At 31.1% G+C, this 19417-nt stretch overlaps 3 protein-coding genes and 1 non-coding gene across 5 annotated transcripts; 3 read left to right on the forward strand and 1 right to left on the reverse strand.

The window, feature by feature from the left end:
• Positions 1-643: 643 nt before the first annotated feature.
• Positions 644-4559, forward strand: LOC125185185 (MADS-box protein AGL24-like). Its single transcript, XM_048081686.1, has 9 exons — positions 644-771; positions 1334-1529; positions 2183-2261; positions 2446-2507; positions 2591-2690; positions 3100-3141; positions 3229-3276; positions 3356-3474; positions 4256-4559. The coding sequence occupies exons 1-9, from the start codon at positions 681-683 to the stop codon at positions 4281-4283; spliced, it is 765 nt and encodes a 254-aa protein (XP_047937643.1). The 5' UTR covers positions 644-680; the 3' UTR covers positions 4284-4559.
• A 4285-nt stretch (positions 4560-8844) lies between these two features.
• LOC125224519 (MADS-box protein JOINTLESS-like) lies at positions 8845-12191 on the forward strand. Its single transcript, XM_048127930.1, has 8 exons — positions 8845-8917; positions 9815-10011; positions 10936-11011; positions 11185-11246; positions 11340-11439; positions 11663-11704; positions 11786-11833; positions 11932-12191. Exons 2-8 carry the CDS (start codon positions 9830-9832, stop codon positions 12058-12060), a joined length of 639 nt encoding a protein of 212 aa, XP_047983887.1. The 5' UTR covers positions 8845-8917; positions 9815-9829; the 3' UTR covers positions 12061-12191.
• A 3021-nt stretch (positions 12192-15212) lies between these two features.
• Positions 15213-19121, forward strand: LOC125224358 ((R)-limonene synthase-like). 2 transcript variants are annotated; one of them, XM_048127751.1, is made up of 7 exons: positions 15213-15461; positions 16020-16281; positions 17030-17417; positions 17560-17778; positions 18115-18253; positions 18324-18563; positions 18776-19121. In XM_048127751.1, the coding sequence occupies exons 1-7, from the start codon at positions 15234-15236 to the stop codon at positions 19064-19066; spliced, it is 1767 nt and encodes a 588-aa protein (XP_047983708.1). In that variant the 5' UTR covers positions 15213-15233; the 3' UTR covers positions 19067-19121. The 2 variants fall into 2 exon arrangements, with proteins under 2 accessions (XP_047983708.1, XP_047983709.1); XM_048127752.1 differs by having other exon boundaries at positions 18363-18563.
• On the reverse strand, positions 15663-15779 carry LOC125185718. Its single transcript, XR_007170224.1, has one exon. It is a non-coding gene; the product is annotated as a U5 spliceosomal RNA (small nuclear RNA).
• Positions 19122-19417: the final 296 nt, after the last annotated feature.

Genomic DNA, 19417 nt, shown 5'->3' on the forward strand with positions numbered 1-19417 from the left:
CCCTTAATTGTCTTATTGCCAAAAAATTCTGACATCTTACGCGTGTTCTTTTTCTTTTTTTTTATAAGTGGTAGATGTCCTTACAAAAAATTCTTAAAGCTATGATATAATCTAATTATTTTCAAAAAAATTGCAGAATTAACTAAGAAATCGATTAAACTTGATGGTATTTCTGACAATTTTCCTATCAAATTTTGACTGAATATTGTGATTGAAAACCAAGAATTAGGGTATTTAATTAAATACTATTATTAATAAGTACGTATTACTCCTGTATTATTCAAGACATGTTTTCATACGATAAATTGAACAAAATTAGAGAAAATGTAATTTTGAAAATATATGCCGATAAGAGAGTACTAAGCATTTCATATGCACAAAATTTGATATGCACTATTCCCTCAGTTCCACATTAATTTAGTTATTTTTCAAAGTTTAAAAATTCCAATATAATTGAATCATTTCTATTTTTGGGAAAAGTAATCTTTTTACTTATTTTATCTCTTTTACTTTATTTGTCATCCACTTAACAAACTATTCTTAATTTTTCATATAAAAAAGAAATGACTCAATTAAGAAAGGAACGAGAGAGTACTGGTAAAATTTAAACCTTGACTTTGATAGTCACCCTCCACATCCTTTATGTCCAATGAATCCGACTCTATTTATAAGATGATAAAATGATAATCAGATTCACCTTTGCTTTCTTCTCTCTCTTGTTTCTCTCTCTAGGGTTGGTGGCATTGGCAGTGTGGTTTCCCTCTTCTCCAGGTGATGTGATTTCTTCCCTGAATTAGCAAATTCCACCTGATTTTTAAACCTTCCATTTCTCAGTTTCTATGCAAATATAGAATCATACTATTGGTTGTCTCAACGTCTCCCCTATATTTACATATAAATAAATTATGTTTTGTTCATTTTCCACTTTTGCATTTGTACAAAATGCTGCCCTTGTTTGCTATCCTTTTTTATGTACAATTTTTTTAAATATATTGGTAATTACTAGGCATGAGTTTGGTAAAGGCGGATTAGGGACAATTTTGATAATTTCTATACATTTTGATATAAATAGAATAATTGGTTGGGGCTTAAGCCGCTTATGGAGTACATTATATATCTCTCTAGCTGCCATATGGAGTATTGTTTTGGTCGGCTGTGGATGCAGAAAAAAATATTGATAAAAAGTTATGTTGTTTTTATAATTTTTCTAGGCGTTAGTTCGGTAATTTTCGATAATTTCTATACATTTTAAAATAGAAAAAGTAGAAAATATTTTGGTAAGGGCTGAAGCCGCTTGCTCGGAATTGTAAAATTGGTGAGATGCAAATTGCAGTTAGGTGTAGGAAAATGGTGAGGCAAAAGATTGAGATAAAGAAGATCGATAACTTGACATCGAGGCAGGTGACTTTTTCGAAGAGGAGAAGAGGGCTTTTCAAGAAAGCGAGAGAACTCGCCACTCTTTGCGATGCTGAGATTGCTCTCATTGTTTTCTCGGCCACCGGCCGGCTCTTCGACTACTCCACCTCCAGGTTTACTCTCTCTCTCTCTCTCTCACACACACACACTAATTTATGTACTACAAGTATTTATTCTTTCTTCAAACCTTACTCGGTAAGGATCTCCTCGTCCACTTTTCCTGCTCCACTCTCACAAGAGAATAAAATAATATTATAATTATAACTGATTTTAATAAGTGATGATGGATTATTTTATTCCATTGTGAGAAGTGGAGCAGGAGTGGAGGAGGAAAAGTGGATGAGGAGATCCTTACCGAACATTACTTGTTAGAAGCTCATCTAAAACAAGAAATTACGTTTGTTAAGTTTCATAGACATTAATTTGGTGTCCAGAAGGTTAAGATGGGAAATTCAATGGTTTATTTACTATAGCATGAATAGAAAATTAGCAATGTATAGTGTATAGTGTTGCAAGTACAAAAAGAATCTCATATCCTGACAAATCAAGAAGAAAAGAAGATAAGATAAATAATTAAGCAATAAAAGACATTGCAATAGTAATATTTTGATCTTTCCAATTCAACTAATTAGTTACATCCACAAACCGATGTGTTCCGTTTTTTTCATTTATAAAGAATTGTTTAAGCAACTGTATTAATCGACAATCATAAGAGTTGAGGATTATAGAAATGCAACATATAATTAATTAATGGACGATTTTGAAGCATGATGCAAGTGATTCAAAAGCGTAAGGTGCAACCAGCTGAGGGTATCAATCGATTCCGGCAAACTCTCCTTAATCAGGTAATTAATTTAACTCAATTTATAGTAATATCGAGTTTTTTTAGTAACGTGACATTTAAACTACCTATGAATGTAGTGATTCGAACCCCAGACCTATAAATATTAGAGGAGAAGCGTCTTATCAATTAAACTGCGCTTCATCGTCCTATACGAGTTTGTGTTTTTGATTTGCTCACATTTTCAGGTGGGACGCGACAACAATGATGCAATCAGCGAGGAACACATGGCCTTGACTCGCGAATTCAAGTATTGACTCGCATCCACAGTTTTATTATCGTATTTCCGCATATTATTGCGAGTTGAAAACTGAAAAGCCCTCTTTTTATTAGTCAGCTTAAGGGAGAAGAGCTCGAAGAGCTCGACATGAATGAACTGGCCAGGCTAGAGAGAGTTGTAGACTCAGCCTTGGGACGAGTCGCTAAAAAAAAGGTACTCCCTCCGTTCCATTTAATAGATGCATTTCTTTTTGATACGAAATTTAATAATAGTGTGTTAACTGGATAGTAAATAAAGTAAGAGAGAAGATTATTTTTTGTCAAAAATAGAAATGACTCAATTATGTTAAAACATTCTAAAATAGAAAAATGACTCTATTAACAGAACAGAGGGAGTACTTTCTAATAAAGATATAATTCTATACCTATAATTAGAGGGTGACTCGAGATTTGAATATTAAGTTTAAAATTTGGTTCGGATTTTTTAGATTTCAGTTCAGTTCGGATTAGATTTTTAGCGAATTTTGTTTTTCCAATTCGGTTCGATTTGGATCCCATTTTGATTTTTTTTTTGTTTTTCAGTTTTTTATTTAGCAAACTAAGTGCTACATGTAATATTGCAGAATGAGAAGTTTATGTTGGAGATCAGCAAGCTGGAGACAAGGGCACGTTCCAAATTAAACCTTAATGTATCTTTTTTTTAATGTCATATAGTATTATTATGAACTCTAATAATTTTTAAAGAAATGCAGGAAATAGAACTGAAGAAAGAAAACGAGATGCTGAAACAGCAAGCTGAGGTATATATATATAGTCTTTGTTATTATCTTAGTTCTTTTTATTACATTTATGTATATAATGTTTAAGTTCTTTATGCAGAAAAAAAGAAACGCAACGGAACAAGGAAGTTCAGTTGAGTCCATCGCCAACTCCTATGGCTTTCGTGGCCGCTGTCCGGACCAGGACAAGAGCATCTCCGATACCGCTCTCAAACTCGGGTATGTATGCTTGCTTCTTCTATATATGTATGAATGTATTACTAGGTTTAAATTGCGTTGAGGTAAATGTGAGGGAGGGTTATAAGCCCTAGTTATCAGACATGACTTGATAAAAAAAAAAGGTAAATTATATTGTCGAAAAAATCATGATATTGGTCAAATTCTGTTCAATCTCGTAAGTTAAAAAATCAGACAGAATCATCATGAAGCTTGGATTTGTTCGCTTTTAGTGGTGAAATTTTATTTGATATAACAGCCGAGAAATCATATGTGAATGTCTCACTGCTAGTGAGTTAAATGATTTCTTCTATTTATGTAAAAAACAGCGTACGTGGTTTAAAAAATCAACAATATATTATATGTTGACGACCTTTTCTTAAATCAATGAGATATTTGCTAACAAACCAAAACTTCATGAATTTTTCAACTCATTGTAAAGTACTTACTTACTAGTACTGACTAAAATTTGAAAAAATTAAATGTTTTTTTTCAATCATTTACCCTAAAAAGAGTAAGTTGTACTTATTATTTATCTCTTAATTTATTTAGGGAAATAAAAAGCAAATACATCCGTAGGGTTTAATTAGGGCTTTTCTTAGTATGAAACATTTGTAACAAGCTTTGGGGATTTACCCAAACCACGTGTCTTTGGGTATTTATAATATAATCATGTGTATATTTGCAAATTAGCCATGTATCTAAATTCGGGTTGAAGAATAATTTATAATCCAAAAATAATTCGAGTTGCTAAATGCTTATATGTATTCATGAATTCTTGCAGCTTACCTTTTCCCGGCGGCGACTGTTAGAAATTATGTCAAGAAAATGTTTACTTTTTATTTTGAGTTACTTTTATAGCTCAACGTTCGGCAAAGCCGCCGGAGACAGCAGCAACGATGGGCCATAGGATGGTGGTGGTGCAGTGAAGGGAGAGGTGGCGGCTAGGGCCGTGGGTGTGCCTATAAACACAAAATTAATCGAGTTGTTTTTGTTCATAAAATTCGCGAGATGAGTTATCACCCCTACCAAACATGTCATTATATTACTCTCTCTTCTCAAGTTAATCGAGTTGTTTCTTTGCAATACATAATTTTTAACATAGTACTAATAGTATTTAATGAGCTAAGTAGAGTCAATAAAATAAGGAAAAAAACAAAGTAAGAGATTAAAGAGGCAACTTTTATTAAAATAAGAAATGGTGCAATTAACTTGGTACTGTCCGAAAGGAATATGAATCGATTAATTTAAGAGTAAAGAAGTCACAATAATACTCCCCCTGTCCCATTAGAAATGAAACGTTTTCCTTTTTAGTCTGTCCATTTAACAATGAAACGTTTCTAAAAATGAAAACAATACTCTCTCTACTTTTTCTTCTCTCTTACTTTACTCTCTCTTTATTAACTCACAAAACAACACTACATAAAATCTTGTGGCGAAAAGCAAATGTTGCATATTTAATGGGACGGAGGGAGTATTAAATAAAAAATAATTTGGGTTAAAAATATATAATATTCAGCCCAAACTACACATAAGGCCCATGGCACTATATTCCAGTCTCTTGGGTGATTCTATGCTTGATATTTATAGTCATATGTCTAATATTCCAAATAATACTACTCCATAAAGTAATTGATATATTTATGAATGGAATAACTATATGAATGAAATGACACTTTTTAGGTTTAGTCTGCCTAATAAATGAAGAATGGACTAGAGTACGTCCGGAATGAAATATTAGTTTATAAATCTTATAAATTGAATAATTAATTTTTGGCCGTTTAATAAATAAATAAAATACAATGAGTAGTACTATTATTAATATAATAGTGATATATGACTTACATGTAATTACTCCATATTTTTTCCGTTTTCTAAAGAGTTCCCAAAAATACCAAATTTAGATAATAAATACTTATAAATTATATAGTCATTTCTTTCACAAATGATTTCATATAGTTTTTAATTGTTTTACAGTGAAACAATAACGAATTGCAAAATTTGATTTTCTATACCCCGCGGATGTATGGACCGGCAACGTCAAATTCAAACCTTTTGAACTAATGTGAATCGATAGCAAAATATTTTGCATGAATTAATGGTGTAATTATTCCAACAATATACACATAATTATAATGTTAGTATGCCTTGAATCTGTATAGTTTGCCGCTAGCCGAACGGAGTCTCGCTATGATATGTTTCTGTTTTAGGCCTTAATTGTTATATTGGGTCTAGCCCGTCGTCTTGTGTGCCTATTTGTACAGGAGTAGAGCACAAAACTCTGTAATATGAAAATAAGTTGAATACAATATGTTCTCCGAAAACAATCTAAATACAATCTGAATACAATCTGTTCTCCGTTTCTGTCCGTGGATGTAGCCAATGCAACGTTGGTGAACCAAGTAAATTATGTGTCTCTTTACGTTTTCGTTTATCTCGATTACACAATTGCGATATATTCTGTCAATAATAATATGTGAGAATAGTCATTACATTCCTCTTAATTTGTCAATCACGACATACATTTTGGCTGTTGGTTTTTTTTTCTTCAAATTATTGCCGGTTGCCTTCTTCTGCTAATATCTATGCTAGTTGAGTCTTTTCTTTTCATAAAAAAATGGATTTGTCGTTATACGTGCCCAAATATTCAAGTCCTAGAACTAGATTAATTAATAGAATCGATCTAACCTTGATTCTCAATCAATGCATTCAATGAGGGACTATTAATTCATGTGTAGATATTAACATAGAAAAGTCTAATGGATAATTTATTGCTTAATTAATTTTGAAAACTGATTTTTTTTTTGCTTTGTGGAATTTAATTAATCAAATCTCTAGCTTAAGTTAATATTAAATCCTTTAGAAGTCACACCAACACTCTTTTAAGGATCCAAATAAAAACAATAAGGAAAACTCAGAAGAAAAATCAATTGACAAACCTAATGTTCCTACATTTTTTAAAGCGAGAGAGAGAAAAAAAAAAAACAATAATATAATATGAGGGACCACAACCATGTAGCATTAATAAATCCTATATATGGGTAGAAAAAAGGTATAAATATAAAAGAAGACCTTTTTTAGATCGAAATATCGGTTTCAAGGCATGCTTTTGCTAAAAAAAATAGTATGAGTCACTCAGTAAATTAATAATAGTACGTAACTAAGACTGATAAAATCGGGTAAAAGTTTTAAAATGGTTTAACATTTAAAATTACCTATGTCGAGAAAATTTATTTGGGTGACCGTACAGAAAATATTTGAGAGATATTATAGTAGTAAAATGTTGGTACGGACTTTAAAAATCCAGCCATAAATTGTCGTCTGCCACTTGCATTAGAGTGTTGGATTACATTATTTTCGAATCCGTCCAAAAAAAATATAATGAGTCGGTTAATTTTTCTATTTCAGCTAAAATATAGACTGAACTTCAAGATTAAGATTAGTTGGAAACATCATATATATCGCCATAGGGATATAGGGAGGTGATCCTATCATAACCCATATTTATGATGATAACTTAATAATTCTCATTTTATGGACGAAAAATATCATTTTATGAAACAGAATATCATTTTATGCATGCTGAAAAAATATCATTTTATCGTTTATAAATATCATTTTTAGTAAAAATGATACTTTTGACCCATAAAATGATAGGGTTATTAGATTATCACATAAATATGAGTTATAATATGATCGCACCCCTATCGCCATATAGCATCTGATTTTTCTTTCAACGACTTGGTAATTAAATCCTCATAACTATAAACTATTTCACCATTAAAATTAATGCTTATAGTACTATTTTGGTGGCTGAATTTATAGAATATTAAAATTAAATAAATTTATACTACTATTAACTTATGAATTTCTAAATTTTCTCAATTATGATATCTACCTACAAAACAATGTGTTTCAACAGTTATTATAATAATGACATTTCATTAAAATAAATATATTTAAAAATTTTTATTTATATTAATAAAACAAAGTATTTTGTTTTCACCTAAATTCAAATCAATCTGTCGGTAAATTTGTTATTTTTGGTAGTGCTATCGGATTGACTAAAATTAAACTAAATATTATGATTAAAAATCAACAATTTGAGTATTTAATTAAGTACCATGCACTTCCTACGTCAGACATGAGTATGCACTCTTTTCTTTTTAATCCGTCTTAGAGTATGCACTCTCTAATTTTGATTTTTTTTTAATTTTTAATGAGGTGAGACTCATTCTCCACTATAATTTATACTCTTTTCGTTTGACATTACCTGTGATTTGTTTCCTTTCCGATCAATCCCATAATATTTGTCACACATGAGTAAATTTTATTTCTTCTGATAATGAAACTCATATTTCATTACCTATATCTATAAATCATTACAAGCACCAACGGATGGGGGAGGGGGCGGTCGCCCCCTCCCGGCCGTTCGGAACGCCTAAATTTTTCATTGAATCGAGCTGAAAATAAGCATATCCGCCCCCTTCAGCCCCCTTCATAAAGTATAAAAATATATTTGTTTAAATAAATTTCATATAAAATCGAATAGCCTAATGGTTTTCTTATTAGCTTTCAAGTAAGAGGTCAAGGGTCCGACCCTCAAGAGCATATTTTTTCTTTTCCTTCCTTTACTTTTTTTTGTTTTATCAATTCTTATGTCTTCTTATTATCAAAATAAAACCTTCAAATATTTTATAAAATCTAAATTTTTATTAATTTGTAGTATATGGAGTATTATTTGTTATATTTACTTTTTAAGTATTTCTAATATTGTGTTTATTTTTTATACTAAAGTATTTATAATTTGCGATCCATATTGCATCCTGTTTTTAAATATTTTTAAAATCTAAATTTTTACTATTCTACTTCTATCACTTTTTTATATAATATTAACAATAACATTTGATGTATATAATACTTACCATGATTTTATATTTTTAGATGAATAATACATATATTCAAGCTGATGCATATTTATATTTTATTAACGAAGCTAGTGCTACTTATTATTAATATAATATTATTTATTTTATTATTTAATTAAATTATATTAATTTTTAAAATATTAAATCCGCCTCCTCCATTTCCGGGGTCTGGATCCGCCACTGGTTACAAGTTCAACTTATAATGGGGAGGGATCATACGAGACAAGTTTTCATCAAAAGATTAATAACTTGTGTTTGGTAAATTAGTTAAATAAATTTTTAATTCTCAAAATTTAAACAAAAACACTGTGATATCGTCCTCCAAAAATAAACATTTAAATTCCAGTAAATTTGAAAAAAATAAGCCTCTTCTTTGAAAATCACGCTCCCATCTGTCCAATCCCACTCTCTTTATATAAGCTGTGAAACTGATAGTCAAATTCACCTTGCTTTCTCTCTCTCTCTAGTTTCTCTCTCTAGGGTTGGTGGCATTGGCAGTTTGGCTTTCACTTCTGCAGGTTATGTCAAATCATCCCTCAATTAGCAAATTCACCTGATTTTTAAACTTTCCATATCTCATTTTCTATGCATATATAGGATCATTCAGTTGATTGTCTCCCCTATTTATGTATACACAAGTTTTTCTTATTTTTAACTTTTAAAATTTGTACAATTACAAAATGCTGCCAGTTTTTGCTATCCTTTTCTATACAATTGTTTTGGAAGAATGGTTTATGCTTTCAGATCTTGTGTTGTAATGGGTTTCAGGTCATGTCAGAAAAAAATATTGATAGAAAATCTATTGAAATTTATAATTTTCTAGGCATAATTCGGTAAGAGATAATTTTTGATAATTTTTATACATTTCAAAATAGTTAGAAGAATTTTTTTTTTGGTACGGGCTTAAGTTGCTTCCTAGAAACTTATCGTCACAGAGCGCTTTCTCTCTCTCTCTACCATGTATTGTTTTGTCCAGCGGACACAGGAAAAAGTATTAATATTGTTTTCTAGGTTTGAGTTTGGTTAGTGCTGGAATAAAGATAATTTTCGATAATTTCTATTCATTTTATAAAGAAATAATTAATAGGGGCTTAACCCGCGTCCTCCATCCTTACTGTGTCCGTCCATGCTTTGGCGGAACTACATGTACTTGGGGAAGGGCTTTAGCCCCTAATGGATTGATTTTTTTAAATTTTTTCTATTATAAGTTTTTAAAATTTATTCATACTTTATACATATAATTATATAAAGCCCATTTTAATGATCTAAATTACCTAAAAATTTATTTTGAAGTAAAATCTTGAAAATTTGGCCCCTACTTACTTAGGTTTATTTCTGCGTCTGCCACGGCTTCCATGGCTTAGTCAAAAGCTCTCTCTCCCTAAATTGTAAAATTGATGAGATGCAAATTGCAGTGAAGGTGTAGGAAGATGGTGAGGCAAAAGATTGAGATAAAGAAGATCGATAACTTGACATCGAGGCAGGTGACCTTTTCGAAGAGGAGAAGAGGGCTTTTCAAGAAAGCGAGAGAACTTGCCACTCTTTGTGATGCTGAGATTGCTCTCATTGTTTTCTCGGCCACCGGCAAGCTCTTCGACTACTCCAGCTCCAGGCTTGCTCTCTTTCTCAAATACACTGGATTTATATTTCAAGTCATAGTACTTTTACATCAGATAAAATTAATTTTACTCTGTTTCCTACAGTTCTTTTTGTGTTAAACGTGATGTATTATTTTTTTCTTGAAACATTACTTACAGAAAAATTTCTTGTTTTATGATACTGTATTTATTTCAATAAAGTTAGAACATAATCAAATTTCATTAATATTCTTATCTTTATAATAGCTAATAAAAATTCTCTAACATAAAGACTTGTATTGTTATAATTAAGAATCTTGTTTTAGATTATAAGAGTAGATTTCTTGGTTACGGTAGGGTTGATATTTAGATTTAGAATTCATTATTAATATAGTGAAATATTTGAATTTCGTAAGCTAATTCATTGTAATAAAATTTATACCCTTTATTTCTAATTTAGTTTTACAAAAGCAAAAGTCTAAAAGAAATTTTTTTATTACTATAGTCGGGATATATGATGCCAAGATGTATTCATCCAATGTCTACTAGTGCATAACTAAATTTCCTAGTATAATTTAGAACTATGACATTGATGACTCGAGAACTTATTAACTAGTGCAAAATATGATATGCATACAATCAAGTTAGTACCTTAGAAAAATATAATCGGATTTTGTGGAAAACAATATAAAAACGAAGCCATCTCAAGAGAATGATTTTATGTTTGATCTATTATTTCATTCTTCTCCGTCTAATACATCTATTTATATATAGTGCTAAATGTTACACTAATTATGGTATACAGTCGTATTAGTTATTAATTATTATTGTAAATGAGTTAGTATTTGATCACAGACCTACAATCATAAGAATAAATTCTCTGTATTTTTGCCGTTTGCTTGATCTTCCCTCGATTATCTCTTTGATCATCACCTTGACATCCTCTCTTGATTTTGAAGCATGACGCAAGTCATCCAACGACGTAAGGCTCAGCCAGAGGGTATCAACCGTCTCCGGCAAACTTTCCTCAATCAGGTAGGTAATTACATGTGACGGTCATGATTCAAACCCCTAACCTAGTAGAGTATTAATTAGAGAGAAAACGTATAATATCTTAATATTAATTAGAGAGAAAACGTATAATTTCCAATTAAGATGCACTTCATCATTTTACGAGTATATGTTTTTTCACTCGCTCACATTTTCAGGTGGGAGGCGACATTGATGATGCGATCAGCAAGGAACTCATGGCCTTGACTCGCGAATACAAGTATGGTCACGCTAATTAACTCGCGTCCACAGATATATATTTCCATTTATTATTGCGAGTTGAAAACTGAAAATCCTAGTATTTTATTTGTAGGCAACTTAATGGAGAAGAGCTCCAAGATCTCGGCATGAATGAACTGGCTAGACTGGAGAGAGTGGTGGAGTCAGCATTGGGCCGAGTTTCTAAAACAAAGGTTCAATTTTCGTGCTAATTCGTGTATAATAAAGATACAATTAGAGGGCGAGTAAAATTAAAAATCCGAATAACTTTGCTTTTTTTAAAAAAAATTCTAGTTCTGTTCGAATTAAATTTTTGGCGAATTTCAATTTTTCAGTTTAGTTCAATTCAAATATATTAAAATCTTAAAAAAGAAATCCAAATCCAAAATTAATTTATATATTTTCTTTTTTTTGCAGAATGACCAGCTTATGTTTGAGATCAGCAAGCTGGAGACAAGGGCAAGTTCCAAATTAAACCTATATGTATCTTTTTTCATGTCATATATTATTATGAATTCTAATATTTTATAAAGAATGCAGGAAATAGAACTGAAGAAAGAAAACGAGATGCTGAAACAGCAAGCTGAGGTATATGGAGTATATGGAGTATATAGAGTCTTTGTTAGTATCTTAGTTCTTTTTATTACATCTATATGTATCTAATGTTGAGTTCTTAATTTATGCAGAAAAAAAGAAACGCAACGGAACAAGGAAGTTCAGTCGAGTCCATCGCCAACTCCTATGGCTTTCGGGCCCGTTGTCCGTACGAGGACAAGAGCGTCTCCGACACTGCTCTAAAGCTCGGGTTTGTATGAATATATTATGGGATGAGTTTGCTTTGTGGTATAAGGAAGGGATATAAGCCCTGGCGTGGAGTTGTTCGCAATTTTCCCAGAATAAATTTTTTGAGATTGTATATGAAATGAGGAAATCATTATAGGTTTTATTGTGAAAAGTTAAATAATATTGTGTGATCATAAAGAAAACGATTTTGTTAGGTTTAAAAATATCAATAATATTTTAGACATACATGATTTTAAGGGACAATCAAAATGAAAATAAGTGCTAATCTTTATAGGATGAAGGTTGTATTATCTTGTCTAACGAATCAAACGTTACTCTAAGAAGTTGTGTTTTAATTTTATAGTACTACCTTAATATCTTTTTGTTAAACAAGATAATAGATTAATAAAATATGAGATAAGCCAATATAGGATTTTATCTAGGATTAAATTAGTTATAGAGATGAGATTGAGATGAAAAATCATGACATATAATATAATCTTGACAATGTACAGACAGAGGCATGTTAAGATACCACCACCCTTAAAATAACACCATACCATCATTCATAGCCAATAATTTGTACACGTGGACGAATAATAAGTTGCCACGTGGCAAAAATTTAAAAAAATCTAAAAAAGACGACCGGCAATTTGTTGGTCTTTATCCAACAATTTTTCTTGTCCAACAATATCCGACACACTATACAACAATCTATAGATTGCTGTGTAGTGTTTGTAATATTGCTGTGTAGCGTTTATAATATTGCTGTATAAGTAGTGTCACGGTGTCACTTTAAGAAGGGTTGTCATTTTAGCACAAACCTGTACAGGCATGCCTCTATATATTGTCATAGGCCAAGCTATTGTGAAAAGAAAATCGATTAAGAGATAGATTAAATATGGCTTTTATTCACATGTAAACATGGTAATCGAATTGAGTCTTAAATATAAAAGTGAAAATGGATATATTATGAATAGAAATAATAAGATTAAAAAAATATGGCTCCCACTTTCAATGAAAAGTTTATAGTATTTTATTATTTTTCTAAAGACAGATTAAAAAAAGCAAATACACCCCCAGGGTTTAATTAGGGCTTATTTAGTTTCGAAACATTTTATAAACCTCGGGATTTACCCAAACCACCACTTATCTTTTACTACTATTTAGTAGTATAATCATGTGTAAATTGCAAAATATTGATGAAAGTATAAAATAAATTATATTATTATATTATCATAATCATAATCAATAAAAATAATATGTGTGATCAATATAATGATTTGCTTATATATATAGCATTTATTAATTAGCATGCATTTTTGCAGGTTACCTTTTCCCACCGGCGACTGTTAGAAGTTAATTATATTCACAAATGTGTACTCTTTAATTTGAGTATTGTAATTTATTATTCTGAGTATTGTAAAATTCTTCGCAAATATCTTTTAAATAGGAAGAGATATCTTTTAAATATCCTTCCATGAGAATCAAGAACTTTTGATATCTTCCTTTATATTGGGGATATCTTTCCATATCTTGTAATTTAATTTTGATAAACAAGTTTGGACTTTATCATTAAAATAAGAAAATTATTCAATAAACACATCTCTGCCTTTTAAAATATCCCAAATATGGGCCTGGAAAAAGTCTTTTTATCCGGAGCCCATTTTACAGCCCATCACGAGAGGCCCATAAAGTGGAGGAGGGAGTCAACCTTGGCCCAACTAAAACCAATGGATCCGCAAAGGCAACCCAAACCCGAAACCCGGCACCAGACCCGCCCAAAAAGGCACACTCAAAGTCTAAAATGGAGAGCAAAATTCGAAACCAGTGTAACTAATTTTAGTGAACATCATAAATTGGAAAGATTGAAATGATTTTTTGTGGATTTAGGAAACTATAAATTACTTTTACAAAAAGAAAACAATCAACTTTAATAAATTCAGCTTAACTTTAAGCTTTCATTATTTTCTTTGTGACTTTTAGAACTATTGAAAATCTTGAAAAACTATTAGTTTGTTAAATTTAGCAAGGAGAGAACAACCAAATCCTAATTATATTTCATCCTGAAATTAGTCAGTTATATGAGGAGTTGAAATTTACATCATTATGACTAAACATTTATCAACTGATAAACGTGAACATTGAAATTAAAATGTTTTATTGACCAGTCAAATAGCAATTACGATTTACAACAAGTGGAGTACTATTCAATAACTGTAATTAATTTGTTTAAATATGTTGACTAGCGTGCGATCTCATATAGTCATATAAATAGGTTGAATTGCATGCTAAAAACATGCATTTTTAGGAGAAATTGGAGACCACCTCTAAAATAAAAATAAAAATAAATCGATTTTCATTTTTAATTTTTAAATTTTTTTAAAAAAGTAGATACTGTATTAGATTTTGTTTCTTTCATTTACATACTTTTTTTAATTGTAAAAGTCGGTAATGCAATTAAGTGATGGAAAAAAATATGATTATTATTAATTTTAATATAAATTTGTAGATGAATAGCTAGTTAAACATATTAAAAATGTCAGTTAAATATGATATATGTGTATGAATATTTTTTTCTTTACTATGATGTCTAATAATGTGTAATGTTAGCTTAACAAATCATTTTTATTTTCCGTAAAAACTAAGAGATTTGGAGTCACTTAAATAAAGAATTTCCACATACAATACCCAAAATATACTTTTGTGTATTTAATTATAATTATAATTATAATTTCTATTTATTTTATATTAAATATTGAATTATGTGATTAATATAATTATCTTGACACCTTATAAATATTATTTTGTCCATCTAATATTACGATAGACCATCTTAATTTAATTGGAATCAACTCGTTAAGTATATACATCATAGGAGTATCTCATTGTGACACCACTTACTTTTTTCTTTTTCCCTCTTTTTACTTTATTTATCCTTTTTCTCTTATAGTTTCGATATATACACTCTAAACAAAAGCTATTCCAAATTTCGATTTGATTATAAACTAGTAGTAGTAGTAGTATTAATTAACATCGTACCCTCTAATTAGACTTAGAGGGTATAAACTATAAAGTTTTAAATGTGATCACATCCATAGCACGGCAAGAGCAATTAGTCACATTATAATTATAGTTGAGAGAGTAACACAACATACATATTTCGATATGCAACTATGGAAAATTGGCACTATAATTAGTTAAAATGTCTCTTTTATTAATACATATACCACTTGTTATAATTCCTAGCAAGCCAGCCCACCTTTCTTACACCTTCCACGCCGGAGCTCGGAAACCACCGTATATTGGGTCGTCTACGCGAAGGCGCTCGGCCATGCAATGCATCGGAATGACTACTGCCCGACGATCTGCAAACTACAATCCTTCCTTTTGGGATTTCAACTATATTCAGTCACTCACCAACCAATATACGGTATACTATCTTTAAATTTTTTGATCCAATATTTATAAAATGACATGTTTTCCATTTTGAGATATTTTTGTACAAAGTGACATTTCTAATATAAAAAAGGGCACATATATCGCAAAATAAATCATGAAACATGGTCAAATTTTAGTCTGTCCACTTTCTGAAAAGTGAATTTTTTTTTCATGGGGTTTTTTCAATACAAAAAAAACATATTGAAAAAACCCTCCAAAAAGATGAGTATGCTGCTTAAATAGCGACGAGCACACAATATTCTTTAGTAAAAGGCGAAAGAATAGTTCGCTATGTGCTCAACGCGCAGCTGTCTTTTCTGAAAAGTGAATTTGGAATCATGAAATTTGCAATTTGCTCAATTATCAATTTGGAACTAAATACATCATTGTGTATTTTACCAGAAAGGAGACAACTTATATAATTGTGAAAATTACAAACTTCGTGATTTTTAATTCACTCTTTGGATAAATTCCCGTGCCAAACAAGAAACATGTCACTTTGAGTGGGACAGAAGGAGTAATAATCATTCGTTTCTAAATACCACATTAGGAAGAGAGACATTCCATGCACGCCACCGAGCTGATTGTGGGAGTGAAGAAGTTGCTACACCAAGAATTGGAAGCCAATCGATGGCTGGAGTTGATTGATGATTTGCAGCAGCTCTGTTTATCTCATCACTTCGACCAAGAAATCAACCAAATCTTGAATTCTATTTATTATGAGAATACTTGCAATACAAAGAAAAGGGATTTGTATTCAACTGCCCTTGAATTCAGACTCCTTAGGGAGCATGGTTTTCAAGTTTCTCAAGGTGGTCAAGATCAACAAATTAGTTTGACTTGCAAGCTAATAGTATAAAAATTGAAAGAAAAATGTTTATATTACATTAGTACTAGTATTTAAGGGTGAGAAAAATACATATATGAAAATTGAATATCCAAAACGAACAAAATACAATTTTTAAATTTGGTTTGATTTTTTTGAATTTTGGTTAGGTTCAATTTTTTACAATTTATTTTTAAAAAATCAAAACAACCAAAAATCAAATTTATTTTTAATATGTATTTAAATTGAGTTTATCCCAACGAGCTAAAGGTTTTAAAAACTTAACAGTGTGTAAAGACTGCAATAAACCTAGTTGTCTGTCCCATTTCACTTTTAACCGTTGTAATTTGAGGATCTTGAAATTTCATAGCTTGATTTGAGGGTTGGACTTTTATAAAATCTTTGTTTCACCCATAACTAAATGTCTTTGAAAGTCTAAATAGTGTTATATCAAACTGAGGATGATGCATGTTTTCGATTTATTTGGGCACGAATGTTTAGATAAAAGTACATTTTGGTTCGTTTTTTGGCAAAAAATTGAACTGAAAACCAAATACTCACCTATTAATAACTTAATATTATCCATAATTGAAGTGAAAATGAGGAAAAGGTGTCCTAGGAAAAAAAGTAGAATATAATCACTTAACTCCATATTTCCTTGGAAGAGAATTGAACACACAATTGATATACAAATTTAAAACCTACAACTTATGGTTTGCATTGTTCTATGATAGATGTGTTTGATTGTTTCAAAAATGAGAATGGAGATTTCATATCTAGTCTTGGCAACGATATCAGAGGACTACTACAACTCTATGAAGCATCATTCCTACTCACACAAGGTGAAGAAACCCTAGAGCTAGCCCACAAATTTTCCACCAAATATCTTCAGAGACTTGTTGACGATTGTGATGACGACGACGATGAGGATAATATTCTAGAATCAGTGCGCAACGCTTTGGATATCCCGATTCACTGGAGGGTCCAAAGGCCGAATTCAAGATGGTTCATCGAAGCATATGGGAGACGACCCGAAAGCAATCCAATAGTGCTTGAGCTGGCAAAATTGGACTTCAACATCACTCAAGCAATGCATCAGCAAGAACTCAAAGTCATATCCAGGTATATTGATCATCGACTAATTCTAGGTCGTTTTAGGTCAGATAACAACAATATAGATGGGTTATCTACCCTAGCAAACGACCCCTAATAATACTGTATGATGTGACTTATGTTAGAATTTGTGAATGATTTACATGTATAGATGGTGGAAGGAAACAAGGCTAAGTGAAAAGCTACCATTTGCAAGAGATAGGATTGTGGAGTCTTACTTGTCGACCATCGATGGCCTCTCACAACCTCAATATGCTTATTCGAGGATCACGATCACGAAAGTTTGTATGTTAGTTACAACAATAGATGATATATTTGATGTCTATGCTACCATGGAAGAACTACAACTCTTTTATGATACTATTGAAAGGTGAGCTACACATGACATTTAGGACATCCACAACGCATAACATTATCTCATCACTTCACTCTAAAGGAACATTTCTAATTCAACGGGTGATTTTTGCAATTTTGGTTTGTGAGTTGAGTAGAGACAGAATAAAGTATGAGCGAGACTAAGGTACTGATACTAATGTTTTCAAATTAGGAAATACTGAGTGAGACAGCTAAAAAAAAGGAAAATATGTCGCGTATTTATGTAACTTTATGTGTACCATTATTAGTTTTCTTCTCTTTGTCAAAGTGCAATTTCTATTGATAATTTTTGAAGCATGTCAGCCTAATTATTTACTCTTATTTTTTCCAGATGGGATCTTGAAGCAATGGAACAACTTCCAAACTATATGCAAATATGTTTTCTCACACTCAACAACTTCATCAATGAGATGGCATACAATGTCCTAATAGAACAAGACATTCTCATCATTCCACAATTAAGAAAATCAGTAATGCTTCTGTTCTTTCCCTAAAAAAAGCAAAATATTTATAATTTTATTTTCTTTCATTTTTTTTCAGTGGCAAGATTTATGTAAATCACTTATACAAGAGGCGCAGTGGCAGGCCGCAGGGTACACACCAACACTGAACGAATATACGAATAATGGGTCGATTTCAAGCTCGGTTCCAGTAATACTATCACACACATTTTTTCTCATCACAAATCCTATAGAGAAGGCGAGCCTGTACGAATATCACGAGCTAATTCGATGTTCATCAATGATTTTGAGGCTTACAAATGACCTTGCAACATCACCGGTTCGTAAATTAAATTTGTATATATATTTATGATCGATTATGACCAAATGAAACCACATCTAATGGTTCATATTTTTTACATTAAATGAGTAATGACTATAAATTATTGATTTGAAAATTAGGGTAAGATACATATTTGATAGTCATACTTGAATAATTATGATAATGGCATGTTTTTGTATTTTATTTAATTTGAATTTGAATTTTTTAAGTATGAGATGGAACGAGGCGATGTGTCGGAATCGGTTCAATGCTACATGAAGGAATCCGGGGCTTCGGTTGAAGAGGCTCGAGAGTATGTGAAATTTATGATATGGGAGACTTGGAAAGAAATGAATGAAGAAAGAGTTAGAGATTGTGGATTTTCAAAAAAATTTATAAAATGTGCAATTGATCTTGGTAGAGTGGCACATTATACTTACCAAATTGGAGATGGTGTTGGAGTTCAGAATAGCCATATCAAGGATCGTATTTCAAGTTTGTTTTTTGAACCTATTGTTTGAAATTATGTAGTAAAAAACAGCTCTTGTAATAAATAAATCTAAGTTGAATGTATAAATTTACACCATTTGGTATTAAGGCCCATATGTATCGGCCCATTAATAACTAAGCCCACCCAACCTAGAGACATGGAATTGAAATTTAGTTTAAGATCGAAACGTGGCACTCCATCCGTCCCATTTTAGGAGTCCCGATCACTTTTGCACACTCGTTTTATAAAGACTTTTCTTAACATTATTCTCTCTTACTTTACCATATCTTCACTTTAACTATTTATTTTGATTTTTATAAAACGAGTGTGCAAAAGTGACCGAGACTCCTAAAGTGGGATGGAGGGAGTACCAAACATTGTA

The sequence above is a fragment of the Salvia hispanica genome, chromosome 4 (genome assembly GCF_023119035.1).
Source record: "Salvia hispanica cultivar TCC Black 2014 chromosome 4, UniMelb_Shisp_WGS_1.0, whole genome shotgun sequence".
Lineage (NCBI taxonomy): Eukaryota > Viridiplantae > Streptophyta > Magnoliopsida > Lamiales > Lamiaceae > Salvia > Salvia hispanica.

What these genes read in the sequence shown, in the direction of transcription:
- LOC125185185 (XM_048081686.1), top strand. Translation starts at nt 681, where the DNA reads ATGATAATCAGATTCACCTTTGCTTTCTTCTCTCTCTTGTTTCTCTCT. An exon ending in TTCGACTACTCCACCTCCAG is followed by an intron (nt 1,530 to 2,182) that starts GTTTACTCTCTC and finishes ACGATTTTGAAG; the next exon opens with CATGATGCAAGTGATTCAAA. An exon ending in TGCTGAAACAGCAAGCTGAG is followed by an intron (nt 3,277 to 3,355) that starts GTATATATATAT and finishes TTCTTTATGCAG; the next exon opens with AAAAAAAGAAACGCAACGGA.
- LOC125224519 (XM_048127930.1), top strand. Translation starts at nt 9,830, where the DNA reads ATGGTGAGGCAAAAGATTGAGATAAAGAAGATCGATAACTTGACATCG. An exon ending in TCAGCAAGCTGGAGACAAGG is followed by an intron (nt 11,705 to 11,785) that starts GCAAGTTCCAAA and finishes TAAAGAATGCAG; the next exon opens with GAAATAGAACTGAAGAAAGA. An exon ending in TGCTGAAACAGCAAGCTGAG is followed by an intron (nt 11,834 to 11,931) that starts GTATATGGAGTA and finishes TAATTTATGCAG; the next exon opens with AAAAAAAGAAACGCAACGGA.
- LOC125224358 (XM_048127751.1), top strand. Translation starts at nt 15,234, where the DNA reads ATGTCTCTTTTATTAATACATATACCACTTGTTATAATTCCTAGCAAG. An exon ending in TGGTTTTCAAGTTTCTCAAG is followed by an intron (nt 16,282 to 17,029) that starts GTGGTCAAGATC and finishes GTTCTATGATAG; the next exon opens with ATGTGTTTGATTGTTTCAAA. An exon ending in ATGACCTTGCAACATCACCG is followed by an intron (nt 18,564 to 18,775) that starts GTTCGTAAATTA and finishes GAATTTTTTAAG; the next exon opens with TATGAGATGGAACGAGGCGA.